Here is a 19,125-nt window from a genome sequence, read left to right as displayed (position 1 = left end):
TTTGGGCCCCAGCCCAGCTTTTGATGTCAGCTGGGGTAGTGGCTTCAGCCTTGCTCTTGCCATTACACGGAATTGCCAAGAGGTCCAGGACATTGTGAGTTCCCTCTGGGAAGGGTTACTTTTGAATTTTGTTCCTCTTGATGCATCCATGTTCCTGAGGTTGCCCCGTGGTGATTCGAAGGAGCCTCCTGGTCACAGGTGCTACTTTTGTCTGCCAGTTTTGAACTTCCTTGTGACTTCCAGTCCAGTGATCTATGTCTGGCTTTTGAGACCCATCAGGAGGTTTCACCATAGTTACCCCTGGACACCTGAACTCCTCAGGGAGACCGAGAGGGGGGTCTTGAGGAGGGGGTACTGTTACGTCTGTGGCCGTGACCACCCTCAGACTTACCCTGTTTCTGGGAGTCAGTGGCTGTGCTGGCTTTTGCTTGTCTCTGTGTCTGTCTCTGTCTTAGTTTCTCTCTGGCTCTGTGTGCTGATTGCCCTACTGAACCTCACCTGTGTGGGCTATGCCTTTTCCAAGATGGCTGCCGCCGACTCCTCTATGCCAGTATCCAAGATGGCTCCCACTGGGCTGACTTCTCTGTGTGTCAAGCCTCTGTTTGGATGCAAGGTGATTGCTGCAGCTTGTGCCCCTGGTGTGGAAGGGCTTTATTAATCACTTAGAGACTACAGCCCTGCCCTTTGCATTGTTCATTTAGGGCCCTGGTGTATAGAGTGCTCTGTACACTGTTTCAGTGTTTGCTCTGTGTGAGTTTCTATGTTTGACTAGATAGCTTAGGCACCGTGTGGCTTGTTAGCCTGTGTATAGCTTTGCTAGTGCTCTGTGTTTGTTTAGACTAGCCAGCTTAGGCACCGTGTGGCTTGTTAGCCTGTGTATAGCTTTGCTAGTGCTCAGTGTTTGTTTAGACTAGCCAGCTTAGGCACCGTGTGGCTTGTTAGCCTGTGTATAGCTTTGCTAGTGCTCAGTGTTTGTTTAGACTAGCCAGCTTAGGCACCGTGTGGCTTGTTAGCCTGTGTATAGCTTTGCTAGTGCTCTGTGTTTGTTTAGACTAGCCAGCTTAGGCACCGTGTGGCTTGTTAGCCTGTGTATAGCTTTGCTAGTGCTCTGTGTTTGTTTAGACTAGCCAGCTTAGGCACCGTGTGGCTTGTTAGCCTGTGTATAGCTTTGCTAGTGCTCTGTGTTTGTTTCCAGTGCATGACTTGTTAGCTTGGGCACAGCTTTGTTGTTAGCTGGTGTATAGCTTTCAAGTCTCCTGAGTGTGCGCTGTGTATGTTTCTTGTGTATGACTGGTTTGCCTGGGTATAGCGTTTCTATTAGCCTAGGTACAGTTTACTAGTCATTTTGTTTAAACCTGCCGACTGCCAGAACCCGGACAGTCCCTGCCTGTCGGCCTTGCCTGCGCCTAGGTGCCAGGGGGCACTCCTGGATCTTCATTCCTGCTGTTCCTGCTTGCAAGTTCCAGTTCCGAGTTTTCCTGTAAGTCCTACCGGCTGCCAGAACCTTAGGGCTTAACCCTCGGGGAAAGGTGGTCAAGCGTAGGTGAAGCCTAGGTCCAGTGTGTTCCAGTCCAGCGGGTTTCACTCCTGTATGTTCCAGTCCTGTGGGGCCCTCCAGTGTGTTCCAGTCCAGGGGGCTCCACTCCAGTGCGCACCCGTCTGGTGCGTTCCAGTTCCGAGTGTTCCGGTGTAGAACTCCAGTCCGGGGTTCCGGTCCAGTTTTGTCTCATCTCTACCTTGGAGGTGATCTTGCCTGCCACTGCCGCTCCACGGTAGTGGCCCATGGGCTCACGAACCCAGTGCTCTCGGGGAAGAAGCCTGACAGTATGCCAAGGTCCTCGAGCACGCGACAGTCAGACAAAGATGTATCACTGAATTGAAAAGATATTCTACATAGAAATAGAACTTATTAATTAAACAGAATAAAACATATTTTAAAATAAGCAGAAATCAGAATTCCTTATAAGACAAAATCTAAATTATCAAAAATATCTATATCTAAACTATCTTCTTCTAAACAGCGTTCAGTCTAATCCTTTAAACTGCCTGTGAAACTGTCCAGTATGCCTTGCTCAGAATGGCATCCAGATGTGGTAAATAATACCTATGAACAATCCATCACTCAAAAAGGGACAAAGAAAGTTTCATTTCTCACTGACCTTTCTAACCTCTAGTCTAGCAAAAGCTAGACATTTGAGCAATCAAAACCAGATGGCATTCCATCACTTGCAGGACTGAACCAAAATTAAACAGAATTAACAAATTTGATTTCTTTGTCCAGGCTGCCTCAGTAGTATATTCTAACAAGGAGAAAACTCTTCAAGTAATTGTATCAACAGGGGAGAAACAACAAGTGGCAAATGCATAAGTACAGCGGGAAATACAAAATGTTACTCCAGGAACCATTCATTGATCAACATGGACACATGAATTGTTAAGAAGAGGTGAATGGAAGCCTAAGAATGAGTGATTGATAATTGCAGCCCAGGAAAGTGGATTATGGGCTAGATGGTTTACAGGAAGCACTGAAAAAACTGGTGCAACAGACATCTGTAGATTCTCTAAGAGCTAGAAACAATTACTCATCTTGTGGCTGGCTGCAAAGTGTTGATGGCAGAAACCTTTTATATAGAAAAGCACAACAAGGTGGTGTGTCTCATTTATTGCAAACTCTGTAAGTATTATAATATCAGTGTACTGGAAAAGCATTGGGATCATGACCCTAGCAGAGTTGTGGAAAATGAAGAGGTTATGATCACCTGGGACATCCCCATCCTGACTAATAAAAAGCTGGATACCAGAAAAATGGATATAGTGGTAAAAGAGAAAAACACCAGAACGGCATTGATTATAGAGGTGTCGGTCCCAAGTGATTACTCGTTGCATTGTGTGGAGAGAAGGTAGATCCTCAAGAACTAAGAAATGCAGTCTGAGACCAATCAGATGTGACAGAAAGATATGTAAATGTTTCTCATCATTTTGGGTGCTACAGGCTTGATCAAAAAGAACTTCCACGCGTACCTAGATAAGTTGCCCAAGATACATATTACATCTTATGAACTCCAGAAAGAAGCTCTCTTTGGCACAATGTAAGTACTATTGCGAGCGTTAGCAGTAAATTTGAGAGACTGAGATCATACTCCACATACCCTAGCTTATGAGTGAGGTTCATTCCTGTCATGTAACCCATTTGGAGAAATTGACAAAAGAGATAAAGAGACATTGTAAAAACCATTTTGATTGCTGCCTCTGCTATTGTTACTCTCCTAGTTATGTATTTAAAAAAACAGCTTTTGAGTAAACTCACCATTTATTTATTTATTTGTATACATAGGTTTTCCAAAGGTATTTTTGTGTAAGAAGTTTGTCTAAAATGATGTTGTTGCTCAATACAAAACATTTTTAATGTTTTCAATAAACTATGAATAAGATTTCACTGTAAGATTTCACTGGGAGGTTTTGGATCCAAGGTGGCAAGTGATTGATGTTGTTATGCAGTAGGCTCAAGGGTTTGAAATAGCTGAGTGCTATAGGAGACCGAATAGCCTGGCCACTGATATAAGTCTGATGCCCTTGGTTCCTTTTTTCCCTCCTTTTTTCTTTTTCTTTTTCTGTTGTTATTAGTCTCAACATCATAAGATCTATTGTTATCTGTTCGTTTTATAAGACCTACTTAAGCTGGCCTGGTTTAAAGGTCAACACCGGACCTATAATAAGCAATCAGAAGGGTTATCCCAACTTCAAGAGTCCTCAACCAAACCATCCAAAAAGGGGCAATTTTCAAACTGCCCATATTAGTACAGAATTTGGGGGTACAATATACTAATTTTTGACAGGACCCCCCCCCCCCCACACACACACACACACACACACACAGACATCTTCCCCTGCATTTCTTTTGTAAATATAAATGTGCTAGAAAGGTTAGTATGTCGATGGAAGTTTCCAATCTGTGTAATCCTCCCCCCCCCCCCCCCCCCAAACATGCATTATAGACCTCCTCCTACTGAAGCTAAAGTGTGTACGTTTGAGAATGGGCCATTTTCAAATAACCAATTCACATGGGAGGAGCATATTTTGCACAGGTAAATGGTTCTGAAAATTACCCTCATCTTGTATCTAGCAGTAGCTATGTTCTTCAATAGTGTGGGTAAGAGGAATAAATCCTTTTTGCTGTGCTTTTACTAAAAGCATGCCCCTAGTTGATCGGTGCAGTCTGGTCTTAGTTCTGCTTCGGAACTATTAAGATGAACTTGTATTTCCGCAGTGAATCTTACCCCAGCAGGATCATAATAATGCATGTATGCTGGATCATCCCTCAGAACAAACTTTCTGACTTTCCAGTTTTTCCTCCGATGCCCCTGTGAAAATAAGTAAAAAGGTAACCAGGTTTTCTTATGTATACATCTAAAGAAAAACAAATCAAACAGAGCTATATAGATTAACAAATCATTAGGCTTCAAATTTTTTAGGTTTGCATTGACCGTTGCTATAAATTGTCATGGAATACCAAGGCTATTCCAATGGTGTTTGAAGTCTTAGGCAAACTTTCAGCTGTACCCCCTCCCACCTAGGGGTGGCTCTAGACCCTCTTCCACAATGTGCAGCAGCTCTCCTTCCCTTCCGTACCTCCCCTTCCCAAGGTATCCGGCATGAATGAGCTGAAAAGCAGGCATTGAGAAATGCTGAGCTGCTCAATCATAGCACCTTTTTCTACTCTAGATGTGATTGAAATAGGTCTAACCAAGGACTTCCTTCTTTTTAGACTTGGACTTTTCTTCCTGTTCGGTTATCGCTGTTGGACATTCTGATTTTGGGCCCTCCCTAGTCCTCCCCAAAACATGCCCACAACAAGCACCCTTGCTATTTGGATGTACTGCAGTGCTGAACATTCCTTTTTTGCCTTTGTAAAATCCGGTTTGGGATGTTTCAAGCACATGGACATCCATTCGAGCATTTTGAGACATCCATAAGCTTCAAAAATAAGTGCCATATTGTTTCAATAAACATACATACATATAACAAACACACTGACCTGTTTTAACAAACATCCCTGTTTGACTACCGTGCCCCGGAATTCTTCCTTTTGGATTACATCCTCATCACTGGAATTTCCATCACAGAAGAATCCACTGTCTGGCTGTTTAAACATAAACAAGCGATCACAGTTACTAAACCATGGAGGGGTTTGCATGTTCTCATATAAATATGTTACTTTGAGGGCAAAACATTTTTCACATGTAAGCTGATGTTTCACAGTGTTAAAAATTCTACTTGAAAATTGCTCCCATTCAGTGCAGGTAAAAAGGGCATGGCTAGGTCATGGGAGGGAGAATATCAGGCTTATTTTCAAAAGAGAAGGATGCCCCTCTTTCGACAGAAATCGGAAGATGGGCGTCCTTCTCCCAGGGTCGCTCAAATCGGCATAATCAAAAGCCGATTTTGGGCGTCCCCAACTGCTTTCCGTTGCGGGGACAACCAAAGTTCCCGGGGGCGTGTCGGAGGCGTAGCGAAGGCGGGACTTGAACGTGCCTAACACATGGGCGTCCTCGACCCATAATAAAAAAAAAAGACGTCCCTGACGAGTACTTGGACGACTTTACTTGGTCTTTTTTTGGATACGACCAAGCCATGAAAAGGTGCCCGAACTGACCAGATGACCACTGGAGGGAATCGGGGATGACCTCCCCTTACTCCCCCAGTGGTCACTAACCCCCTCCCACCCTCAAAAAAATAGTTAAAAAATATTTTGTGCCAGCCTCTATGCCAGCCTCAAATGTCATACTCAGGTCCATCGCAGCAGTATGCAGGTCCCTGGAGCAGTTTTAGTGGGTGCAGTGCACTTTAGGCAGGCAGACCCAGGCCCATCCCCCCACTCCCCCGTTACACTTGTGGTGGTAAATATGAGCCCTGCAAAACCCACCACAAACCCACTGTACCCACATGTAGGTGCTCCCCTTCACCTGTAAGGGCTATGGTAGTGGTGTACAGTTGTGGGTAGTTGGTTTTGGGGGGGGGGGGGTTGGGGGGCTCAGCACACAAGGTAAGGGAGCTATGTACCTGGGAACAATTTCTGAAGTCCACTGCAGTGCCCCCTAGGGTGCCCGGTTGGTGTCCTGGCATGTGAGGGGGACCAGTGCACTATGAATGCTGGCTCCTCCCACAACCAAAGGGCTTGCATTTGGTCATTTCTGAGATGGGCATCCTTAGTTTCCATTATCACCAAAAATCAGAAACGACCAAGTCTAAGGACGACCATTTCTAGGGACGACTTAAATGTCAAGATTTGGGCGTTCCCGACTGTATTATCGAAACGAAAGATGGACGCCCATCTTCTTTCGATAATACGGGTTTCCCCACCCCTTCGCCGGGACATCCTGCGAGGACATCCTCAGGAAAACTTGGGCGCCCCTTTCGATTATGCCCCTCTATGTGTGTTGATTTCATTGTGCAGTCCCTGTGGGTACCTTAATGCATATATTTTGCATATATTCTGACGCTGGTGAAAAGTCCAAGGGGCCCTTTTACTAAGCCGCATAGGCGCCTGCATGTGCCCAACACTCATCAATTTTGAGTTACCACCTGGCTGCCATGTGGCCCTTGCGATAGTTTCATTTTTGACACACGTCTGCTAGGCGTGCCGGAAAATATTTTTATTTTCTGGCACATGGGCAGTAATCGGGCAGTAATCATCATTCTATGAATGTAGACCATTACCACCCGGCTACTGCATGAGACCTTACTGCTAAGTCAATGGCTGGCGGTAAGGTCTCAGACCGAAAATGGAAACGTGGCAATTTTCATTTTGCCGCACATCCATTTTCGGCAAAAATTTTAAAAAGCCATTTTTTACAGGTGCGCTGAAAAATGGTTCTGCACGTGCCCAAAACAAGCGTTTAAACTATCGCAGGCCATTTTCAGTGCGCCTTTGTTTTTTGCTGTACCTTTAGAAATATGTGCCTTCTTATGCATTTTTTAACACTGTGAAACATCAGCTTACATGTGAAAAATGTTTTGCCCTCAAAGTAACATATTTAGGCACATATTTCTATGTGGAGGAGTAGCCTAGTGGTTAGTGCAGTGAACTTTGCTCCTGGGGAACTGAGTTCAATTCCCACTGCAGCTCCTTGTGACTCTGGGCAAGTCACTTAACCCTCTATTGCCCCTGGTACAAAATAAGTACCTGAATATATGTAAACTGCTTTGAACGTAGTTGCAAAAACCTCAGGAAGGCAGTATATCAAGTCCCATTTGCTTTTCACCAGGCATGTACCTTTGTCTGCATTTTCTTGAAGAATTTCCTGGAGAGGGGGTTAGATCAGGGGAGGCTTTGATATGCGTGGTTTATTATTTTCAAAGCTACATATGTTTCATTGGGGAAAGTATCCAACAAAAAATAAAGTAGGCACAGATCTCTGTGGGTATTTTTTCCTTGGGCAATTACAAAGCAAATGTACATGTGTCCTTTTCTGTTTGAGAAATGGTGCAAAATCTGCTGGTCAAAGTAGCCACAAACTCTGCATCTCTCTGCACAGTTTTGAAAATTGAGCTCTATTGTAAAAGTGATTCTTGCTTTTGCAGTTTGTATGGTTGTGCCAGGCATGTTTATACCTTGATGATTAAACAGTAATGCAATGGGCTCCATTAATGTGAGTACTCACAAAGTAATAATATGAATCCGAACGGTCAAGGAAAGTGGTTTCTGCCAGTCCTTGGGCAGCATTCTTAGATATATCGTCTGCAGGCTGGAGATAACCTTCATTTAGCAAAGCAGATGATAGCATAAGACCTTCCTGGCGATTTCTAACAGAATTGCTTGACAGTAGCCAATCCACCACACAGGGACCTAATCACAAGAATATGCAGAAACATCCACACAATGATTTGAAGACAAACAAAAATTGATATGACAATTCAATGAGCATTTGCTAAAACATTTTCAGTGCTGATAATTGATTGATGAACTCTATGTTATTAACTTCCTCTACAATAGGCAAATAATCAAAAAACTTCAGACAGCTCAGAACACTACAGCTAGACTCATATTTGGTAAAACAAAATATGAAAGTGCTAAACCCCTACGAGAAAAGCTACACTGGCTCCCACTTAAAGAGCGCATCACGTTCAAAATATGTACCCTAGTTCATAAAATCATTCACAGAGAGGCCCCAGCCTACATGTCGGACCTACCACCTAGGAATGCTAAAAAATCATCCTGCACATTCCTTGATCTTCACTTCCCCAACTGCAAAGGGCTAAAATACAAGTTAATGCATGATTCAACCTTTTCCTATTTGAGTACACAATTCTGGAACACGCTGCCGCGCAACCTAAGAAGGATCTACGAACTAACCAACTTCCGCAAACTACTGAAGACCCATCTCTTTAACAAGGCATACCACGAAGATCAACAAATGTGAACTCCTACTCACATATCCAGAATTGTCTTACAATATTTGCTTGTTACACTACTATCATGTTTTATCATTATCATGTTACCCAAGATCCTTTTGCAATACCAAATGTCAATCTTCTTATATACTTTTCACTACTCATGATGTATTGTAAGCCACATTGAGCCTGCAAAGAGGTGGGAAAATGTGGGATACAAATGCAATAAATAAAATATTGGCGACGTACACTGCCCTGAAAAGCCAGAACACAGTAACTCAAATTTTTGTCAAAACTAAGCAAATTTGCCAGTTGTCCTGTAGTCACTGGGTATTTCTTAATATGGAAGCTATTTAACATTTGGATACATTTTCAAGCCTGTGACAAAACTCCAAAACACAGTCCCCCCCCTCCCCCAATACTCAGCAAGTGGTGGTGAGCAATTTGCTGCTCCCTGCTGGCATTATTCGTGGATATTCAGTGTTGGGCCCTGTCTGAGCTTCAGCATTGAATATCCAGAGCTTTTTTTAACCAGATAACATACAACCAGTTAAGTCAATAATCAGCCCTTGATCGCTTAAACCAAACCGCTTCAAGGTAGGACTGCTATTGATGTGGCTTAATTTAGGGGCCCTTTTACTAAGCTGTAGTAAAAAGTGGCCTGCGGTAGTGTGGGCACATGTTTTTGGTGTGCAATGGGACATTTTTGACCGCATCTGGGAAAAAGGGCATTTTTGTAATGGGCTGGGAAATGAATATGTGCTAAAATTAAAACTAGCATGTGTCTATTTACGGCCTAAGCCCTTACTACCACCCTTTGATCTAGCAGTAAGGGCTTATGCACTACATGCATGGTAACCGTTCGGTGCACACCAACTGCCAATTACCGCTGGAAACGCCACACGTAGTAGAAATTTTAAAAACTTTCTACTGCCAGAACGATCATGCACCAAATCGGAAATTACCACCAGGGGGGGCGCTAGCCTGGTGGTAGTCTCATTTTGGCATGCGCTGCACATGCGTAGGCCCTACTGCAACTTAGTAAAAGGGACCCTTAAGCAGTTTATTTATGCAATGAGGGGCTGAATATCGACATTTAACCCCAGTCTGCCCCTGGAACATCAGGTTAGTTGCTGTTGAATTCGGTGCTAAGTAGTCATTTTCAGTGAAGATCACTGGTTAAGTGCCGTTGAAAATGACCAGATAGCCGCAAACAATTTAACCAGTCAGCAGCCTTTTCTGGCCACTTAAATTTTTTAAGTATCGGCCAGAGTATCTCTTGATAAATGGGAGCTAAGTTAAGCCAGAAAACAGTACTGTATTAGTTTTGGTCAAGAATTATATCATGGGGATTTATTCAAAGAAATCAGATTTTTTTAAACTTTTCTTATATTTGCATTCTCAAAGGTTACTGTGTTTTGACTTTCAGGGCAGTACAGTAGTAGAAACAATAATAAATACAAGAAATAAAAACCACCCATTTCTCCTACACTTCTTGTGAGAGCTGATTCTACAAACTAGACCTCTGGTATCAAAATACTGAGTGAGTAATATCAGACCTAAAACAAATGGTGTTTTTTTTTAAATGCTGGTTGCTGCAGATTTTCTTATACCTGGATATTTTGTGCCAGGCCATTCTCGGATGCTGGCACTGAATATCTGGGTATGTGGTAGCTGCCAGAAGCTAGTGAGAAAACAAGAAGGCAAACAGTCTACTAGATCCAACGTGGAATAGAAAGAAAAGCAGACCTTGTGAAGAAAATCAGTCATTATTGGTTCATCAATACTCCCAGGATTCACACACAAGTGCCCAACATGACCATGTTTTACCAAAATTGGCTGCGTCAGAGGCAAAGAAAACCAGCTGGTGTAAAACTTTAAATTTCACCAACACTGGTAATATGTAAGCCTCCTCCTGGGTCAGTTTACAACCAAACTAATTTCATAGACAGAAAGGAATGAGAAATAATAGAGGAGAGGAATGTCATAGAGAGAGGATGGAGAGAGAAGTCTATGTTGTCCCCCATCATTGGAAGGTCACCATCATGCTGAACTTGTTGTACCTTGAAAGCTATGGAGAAGAGATGGGTGGATTTAAATCTTAGATAGGATAACCACAAAGAGCAGTGGTGCACCTAGTGTATTTGACACCCAGGGCTGATCATTTTTTAACACCCTCCTCCAAAATCCAGTACTAGGAATACTGAGAATACAAAATTCAACAAATGCAACTCAGGACCTACAGAGCAGTTCTACCATTTATTTATTTTATTTATTTGTTACATTTGTATCCCACATTTTCCCACATATTTGCAGGCTCAATGTGGCTTACATAATACCATAAAGGCATTCGCCAAGTCCGGTAGGGGACAAGTACAAAAGATGTTATAGTGGGATAGGGAGATAAGATTCAGTCAAGTTGGGTTAGGGTAGAATGCTGGCTTGACAACCCCATATCTCAACTGCTGATTTTCGACGGGCCCGATACGTTTCACCCATTACAGGGCTTCATCAGGAACCAATCAGTTGTTGCACAACATCAGGAGTATCGATTTCAAGCTGACTATACTTCTCTTGAAACCGGCCCATGAAAGATCAACAACTAAATTCAGTTATAGAATGTCCAAGAGATATAGAAACTAAAATAAAAAAGGAGTTAGTTTTAGGCCATTTGAAAAGAAAACATTTATGAATTTTAAACTCTCACCTCTGGGAGCAAATAAGAAGTCAGGGGAATTTAGATTAATACTAGTGTGCATGGTAAAAATGTCCATGCCATTTCTTCTGGCCTTTTCTGTCATTTCATTCATTTTGTTTGATAAAAATGAAAAAAGCAAACAAACAAAAAGGACTCTACTGATAACACCCTCGCCCTTCCCCCGCCTCTCCCATGTCCTCCCACCTACATCCCCAGATTCTGTTTATCACATTATAGTCTTTGAAGGGGACAGAACCTTTGAAATAGCCACTATGGAGGAGATTCTATATATGCTACTACTACTACTTATCATTTCTATAGCGCTACTAGACATACGCTGTACACTTGAACATGAAGAGAAAGTCCCTGCTCGACAGAGCTTACAATCTAATTAGGACAGAAAAACAGGACAAATAAGAGATAAGGGAAAGGGAAAGGGAAATTGGACTTGATATACCGCCTTTCTGAGGTTTTTTGCAACTACATATATGGTTTACATATATTCAGGTACTTATTTTGTACCAGGGGCAATGGAGGGCCAAGCGACCTGCCCAGAGTCACAAGGAGCTGCAGTGGGAATATTAAAGTGAGGATGATAAAATAAGGGTTCTGAACAAGTGAATAAGGGTTAGGAGTTAAAAGCAGCATCAAAAAGGTGGGTTTTTAGCTTAGATTTGAGAACGGCAGGAGATGGAGCTTGACGTAACCGGCTCAGGAAGTCTATTCCAGGCATATGGTGCAGCAAGATAAAAGGAACGGAGTCTGGAGTTAGCGGTGGAGGAGTAGGGTGCAGATAAGAAAGATTTACCCAGTGAATAGAGTACCTGGGGAGGAGTGTAGGGAGAGATGAGATTGGAGAGGTACTGAGGAGCTGCAGAGTGAATGCACTTATAAGTCAATAAGAGGAGTTTGAACTGTATGTGGAAACGGATAGGGAACCAGTGAAGTGACTTGAGGAGAGGGCTAATATGAGCATAGCGACATTGGTGGATTATTAGTCGTGCAGCAGAACTGTGAACAGATTGAAGAGGAGAGAGATGGCTAAGTGGGAGACCTGTGAGAAGCAAGTTGCAATAGTCTAAGCGAGAGGTGATAAGAGTATGGATGAGGGTTCTAGTAGTGTGCTCAGAAAGGAAAGGGCGAATTTTGCTGATATTATAGAAAAAGAAACGACAGGTTTTAGCAGTCTGCTGAATATGTGCAGAGAAGGAGAGGGAGGAGTCGAAGATGACCCCAAGGTTACGAGCTGATGAGACAGGAAGGATGAGAGTGTTATCCACAGAAATAGAGAATGGGGAAAGAGGAGAGGTTAGTTTAGGTGGAAACATAAGAAGCTCAGTCTTGGTCATGTTTAGTTTCAGATGGCGGTGAGACATCCAGGCAGCAATGTCAGACAGGCAGGCTGATACTTTAGCCTGGATTTCGGCTGAGATTTCTGGTGTGGAGAGGTAGATCTGGGAGTCGTCAGCATAAAGATGATACTGAAAACCATGGGATGAGATCAGAGTACCACGGGAAGAAGTATAGATGGAGAAAATAAGAGGTCCCAGGACAGATCCCTGAGGTACACCAACTGACAGTGGGATAGAAGTAGAGGAGGATCCACCAGAGTATACACTAAAAGTACACTGGGAGAGTTAAGAAGAAAACCAGGACAGAACAGAGCCCTGAAATCCAAGTTACCTGCTAGGCAGGTACTAAGTAATCCTATTTCAGTTACCTGTTATTTATTTACCAATTGCACCTTTTCTGTTCATTGTTCTAATTTTTCATGACAATAAACATTTTAGTTTATTGCCGCTGCTTGTCTAGACTAAGAATCCTGGTGGTTTGTATGTTGGGTCTACTACTTATCATTTACAATCTTTAGGTGCGCTACATAGAATGCAGGGGTATATGGCGCCTAAAAAGCAGCACTGAAATCAGTGCCAACTAAGCGTATCCTATAATCAGTGCCTAGATGTAGGTGCCGATTGTAGAACACACTTAGTTCATATACCATAAGCAGTAACTTCTACGAGTCACATAAGGGTGTACCTAGGAAAAGGCAGCATCTTAAACATTGCAGTGAGCACTAGAACATCAATACACCTATTGTAAAACTACAACCAGCCAGAATAGCACAGGTGCTGCACAGTCAATGCAAACAGAAGACCATGTCTTTTCATAGATACGAATAAACCCTAATTCACTATAGAATAAGTAACCACAAATTAAAAATAGAAATATTTAGACAAAAATTAAATTGAACCCCCAAGAAGCCAGACTTTGCATACAATGCAACATCACAGAAACAGGGATTGTGATGTATGTCCCCTAGTATTATGCAAAATATAAAGATAGCAGGTGCAAATTTAAAAAACTAGCAAATATCAATCACACTTTACAAATTAACACATATAAATAAAACAAACATGGAAATAAGATAATACCATTTATTGGACTAATACATTTAGCTTTCAGAGGCCAAAACTTCCTTCCTCAGGTCAATACAGTATAATGCGTTACAGTATCCTGTCCTGACCTGAGGAAGGGGATTTTGGACTCCGAAAGTTAGTCAAAATATATTAAAATTAGACCAATAAAAAGATGACCTTATTTCCATTTTCTGTTTATAAACATTTAATAAATCAGCTACAATACTACTTTATCCTAAAGAAAAAAATTGTTATATCTACCTTTTCTGTCGCTTGTTTCTGCTTTCTTCTTTTCTTCACTCTTTCCCTTCCATCCAGTGTCTACATTCCCTCTCTCTCTCTCTCTCTCTCTCTCTCTCTCTGCCCCTCCATCCAGCATCTGCTCTCTCTCCCCCTTCTATCCACCATCTGCCCTGTCTACCCTCTCTCTCCCCCTTCCAACCACTGTCTGCCGTCTCTCTCCCTTCCATTCAGCATCTGCCCTTTCTCTTCCTTCCATCCAAGGTCTACCCTCTCTCTCTCTCCTCTGCCCCTTCCATCCACCATCTGCCCTTTCTCTCTCATCCATCCAGGGTCTGCTCTCCCTCACTCTCCCTTCCATCCAAGATCTGGCCTCTCTCTCTCTGCTCCTTCCATCCACCATATACCCCTTTTCTTTCTTCCATCCAGGGTCTTCCCTCCCTCTCTCTCTCTGCCCCTTCTTCCATTCGCCGTCTGTCCTCTCTCACTCTTCCATCGATAGTCTGCCCTCTCTCTGTGCCTTTTCTTCCATCCACTATATGCTCTCTCCCCCCTTCCATGTTTGCCCTCTTTCTCTCCCTTCCAACCAGTGTCCCCACTCTCTCCTTTTACCTGATCCAACCCTTCCCTCCCCCAATATGCTGCTGCTCCTGCTCCAAACTAGCAGCAAAAACAAAAAAAAAAAGACTAAAAAAATATCAAGATCCCGGGGTCATACCTACCTATGACTGCTAGCTCTGCTCAGAAATTGTAAGTGCCATCAAAGGGGTGGGATCAGCAGCCACAGGTAGTGCAGACTCACAATCTTCCTGATTTTATTTGCTACCACTGCTGCTAGTCTGTGGTGTTAGCGGTTGAAGAAATGTGCAGGATCGGTCAGAGGAGAGGCTGGAGGAAGGCATGGGACTGCCAGCAGAGAGGCAGTAGCGGCAGCCCGAAGAGCAAGAGCAGAGCACCCTCTTTTGATTTGCACCCAAGCCAGACTGCCCCCACCGCCCCACCCTTGGTGCGCCACTGACAATAAGGAAAGATATTCCATAGAGCAAGAGGCAGAAAAAGGCACTTTGGCAGCCTCAAAGTGGGACTAGAAGACTGAGGAAATAGAAAGATGATGTTCCATCTCAGAACAGAAGGATCTGGAGGCAGTGGCATAGCCAGGAATTTTTGATAAGGGTTGCATCTGCATTTTCCTCCCTTCTCCCTCCCACCACATCTCTCTCATCCCTTCCCAGCCCCGCAAGGATCTGGCAATTTCTTCTCTTCCCACAACTCCTTCCACGCCCCCACCCCCACCCCCATGTACCTTAAAATCACTTCCAGTCTTCACCTGGGCAGGCCAGCAGCAGTGGTACTCACAGGCTGCCTGCAGCCTGCACCAGGGCTTTCTCTCTGAACCGTCCCACCCTTCAGAAAACAGGAAGTTGTGTCAGAAGGGATGAGATGGTTCGGAGAGAATATTTTAATAAGTGAAAGTACAGTGAAAAACACATAAGAAATATACTTAAATGAAAGTAAAATAGTTATTGCCTAATATAATACTTTTTGACTAAAAAGTAAAAGTACCAGAACTACAATGAATACAACTATTGTTAACATTTTTATCCCAACCACTTTATTACTGTGCAACTCAATCCACTTTGCTTTTAGTAAAACTAAATTTTTTGAAAATGACTGTCACTCATATGAGTGCATTTGTGAGTCATTAATCTAGCACAGCTAAAATCATATTCAACAACTGCACTAGCAGAAAGTGGATTCTTCAGTCTGATAAAAAAAAAAAATTCCTTCAAATCAGGCCAGGTTGCAATATTACTGATGTCTTCTGACTTGGTCTGCAGGTATTGCTCAAGAAAATTTCTGTCTGAAACACTTGACTTCTACATAGCAAAGAGTACTTTATCATCATTAGAAGTAGTGCTGTCTAATGCATCACTTGCATCTTCGTCTTTATCTTCGTTATCATCGTCCTGCTGTCTAATTACAAAGAAAGCTTCCACAAAGTTGGAATCATTGTCTGTTGTTGTTCTAACAATTTTTCATCTGATGGCAAACTTTGAATATCTTCAAGATCTGATGCAAGAACATCAAACGTGTGGGAACCCTATAGTCTTAAGGACAGACAAACAGTCTTCCTCTCTAGAAACTCTATCAATACAGTAGACAGTCACCCCAATGTAAAATTTTCCATGGAATGATCAGCACTTCGTTGCAATAGAAACATATGTCTGTTCACCAAGAATTGTACCAGATTCAGCTTCATCTCCACAAGTGGAGGAGTAGACTAGTGGTTAGTGCAGTGAACTCTGATCGTGGGGAATTGGGTTTGATTCCCACTGCAGCTCCTTGTGACTCTGGGCAAGTCACTTAACCCTCCATTGCCCCTGGTACAAAATAAGTACCTGAATATATGTAAACCACTTTGAATACAGTTGCAAAAACCTCAGAAAGGTGGTATATTAAGTCCCATTTCCCTTTCCCTATTTGAGATTCTACATGGAATGTTGTTACTATTGAGATTCTGTTGCTACTATTTGAGATTCTACATGGAATGTTGCTATTCCACTAGCAACATTCCATGTAGAAGTCTGCCCTTGCAGACCAGCAAAGTGGCTGCACAGGCTTCTGTTCTGTGAGTCTGATGTCCTGCACATACATGCAGGACGTCAGACTCACAGAAACAGAAGCCTGCGTGGCCGCATCGCTGATCTGCAAGGGCAGGGCTTCTACATGGAATGTCACTAGTGGAGGAGTAGCCTAGTGGTTAGTGCAGTGGACTCTGATCCTGAAGAACTGGGTTTGATTCCCACTGCAGCTCCTTGTGACTCTGGGCAAGTCACTTAACTCTCCAAATAAGTACCTGTATATACTATGTAAACCACTTTGAATGTAGTTACAAAAACCACAGAAAGGCAGTATATCAAACCCCATTCCCTTTTCCTTCCCCTTTCAAAGTGACCCAACTCATCACTGTTTTGTTTGGCTGGAGACCAGTAACCAGTTCAACAAACACAGGCAACTCCACTGTTCTTGCAGGCTATATTCACTGAAAAGCAAAATTCAAGATGAGTTGATCCACTATTTATGTGATGAGGTTTGCAATAGCAAAATCCTGTTCCCAGTTTTGCTGTTTCATTTGGTTTACTGAGGAATTGTCATTTCCATCTCACTTCCGCTTCTGCTTTTGCTTTTAAGTGTAAGCATTTGATGTAACTGAGTAAAAGTCATAAATATTGGTGACATTATTACTTCAGCAAAAGTAGCAAATGTTATCCCGTACTTCTTTACAAGTAAAAGTAAAAAAAACCTTTTTATTTAAGTACAATAGCTAGTTACACTGATTTTTGGAGATCTCTTCTCATGGTTTCTACCCCTCTGGGGTGTCCACTCTGTTGGCTATCTTCATGTCATCCACAAAAAGGCAAACTTTTCCTTTTAACCCTTCAGCAATGTCTCTCACAAATATGTTGTCTATTAGATTGTAAGCTCTTTGAGCAGGGACTGTCTTTCTTCTATGTTTGTGCAGCGCTGCGTATGCCTTGTAGCGCTATAGAAATGCTAAATAGTAGTAGTAGTAGTAGTCAGCCCCAGTACCAACCCCTGAGGCACTCCATTACTCACCTTCTTTCCTCCAAGTGGATTTCATTTACCACCACACTCTGTCATCTGTCAGTCAACCAGTTTCCAATCCAGTTCACTACTTTAAGTCCTATGTTCGACCCTCTCATCTTATTCATGAGTCTTCTGTGAGGAAATGTATCAGAGGCTTTGCTGAAATCCAAGTTGATTAAATCTAGCACATGTCCTTTATCCCAGTGGCGTAGCAAGGGGGGGCGGGAGGGGCGGTCCACCCCGGGTGTCAGCTCAGGGGGGGGGGCTCCCTGCCAGCTCCCCCCCTCGGCGAATCGACACCCCCCCCCCCCCGACCAGCTCCCACACCCTACCTTTAAAAAGAATATTGGGAGGCGAGGCGCAGCGCCTGCCCTGCACGTAAAAGAAATGTGGACCGTCGGGTCTTCCCTCGCTCTATCTGTCCCGCCCTCCACTGACGCAACTTCCTATTTCCGCAAGGGAGGGACAGACAGAGCGAGAGAAGGGCCGACGGTCCACATTTCTTTTACGTGCAGGGCAGGTGCGAGGTGCTGCGCCTCGCCTCCCAATATTCTTTTTAAAGGTAGGGTGCGGGAGCTGGTCGGGGGGGGGGGTGTCATCATGTTGCACCCAGGGGGGTGCAACGGCGAACCTCCCCGCCCCGGGTGGCAGCCCCCCCTGCTAAGCCACTGCTTTATCCAATCAAAGAAATCAATCAGATTCATTTGGCAGGATTTTCCTTTCATTGGATTCTAGAAAGTTAACTATCTTTTCTTTCAGCAGCAACTCCATTATTTTTCCTACCACTGACATGACACTTACTAACCTGTAGTTTTTTTTGCTTTTGTGAAAAGGGACCACATCAGCTTGTCTCCAATCACGCAGAACCTCTCCCGTCTCTAAAGATCTATTAAATAAATCCTTTAAGTGGTTCTGCCAGGATTTATGTGAGCTCCCTCAGTATCCTGGGATGTATCTCATCCGGCCCCATAGCTTTGTCCACTTTCAGGTTTTCAAATTGTATATAAACGCTTTCTTCCATTAACGGTGCTATATCCCCTCCATTCCCAGATATACCCTCAGCAGCCGACCATGGTCCTTTTCCAGAATTTTCTTTCTGAACACCAAAAAGAAGTATTGATTTAGCATGTTCGCTTTATCCTCATCACTCTCCACATTGCTATTCTCAGCATCTTTCTGTCTTACAATTCTTTCCAAGCTTTTCTCCTTTCCTCAATATATCTGAAAAAGGTTTTATCACCTCTGTTCACATCTTTAGCCATTTTTTTCTTCCACTTGTGCTTTTGCTAGCTATATTTCCCTTTTCACCTCTTTGAGTTTAATCTGGTAATCTTTTCCATGAACCTCTTGGTGCGTTCTTCTGTATTTCTTGAATGAAGCCTCTTTTGCCCTTATTTTTGTGGCCACTTGATTGGAGAACCATATAGACTTCCTGTTTCTCTTGTTTTTATAGCAACTTTCAGCTTGGACCACTGTGCTTCCACTTCTCCTATGCCTACCCATGCTGTCAGCTCCTTCTTCAGGTATTTCCCCATTATGTCAAAATCAACATGTCTGAAATCCAGTTCTTTGAGATTTGTGCATCTGCCCTCTACGCTTTTGCTCTAATATCAAGCCATATTGTGTATGATTACTGTTGCCTAGGTGGGCACCCACCCGGACGTTGGAAACATTTCCTCCATTTGTGAGCACAAGATCTAGCGTCAATCCTTCCCTCATGGGTTCCATCACTATTTTTCTGAGCAAAGCGCTTTGACAGATATTCACGAT

General features: G+C 43.2%; 1 protein-coding gene across 1 annotated transcript in view; it reads right to left on the bottom strand.

The window, feature by feature from the left end:
* PLEK (pleckstrin) overlaps positions 1-19,125 on the bottom strand; it is a 110,083-nt gene that overhangs the window by 19,921 nt on the left and 71,037 nt on the right. Inside the window, exons 5-7 of the mRNA XM_030196380.1 lie at positions 7,662-7,846; positions 5,036-5,140; positions 4,278-4,361 (exon numbers count right to left, since the gene is read on the bottom strand). Of these exons, the coding sequence (XP_030052240.1) occupies positions 4,278-4,361; positions 5,036-5,140; positions 7,662-7,846 (374 nt within the window). The remainder of the gene's footprint in view (positions 1-4,277; positions 4,362-5,035; positions 5,141-7,661; positions 7,847-19,125) is intronic.

The sequence above is a fragment of the Microcaecilia unicolor genome, chromosome 3 (assembly GCF_901765095.1).
Source record: "Microcaecilia unicolor chromosome 3, aMicUni1.1, whole genome shotgun sequence".
NCBI classification, from domain to species: Eukaryota; Metazoa; Chordata; class Amphibia; order Gymnophiona; family Siphonopidae; genus Microcaecilia; species Microcaecilia unicolor.
The sequence above is the reverse complement of the archived record's forward strand: the minus strand, read 5'-3'. Positions and strand labels throughout refer to the sequence as shown.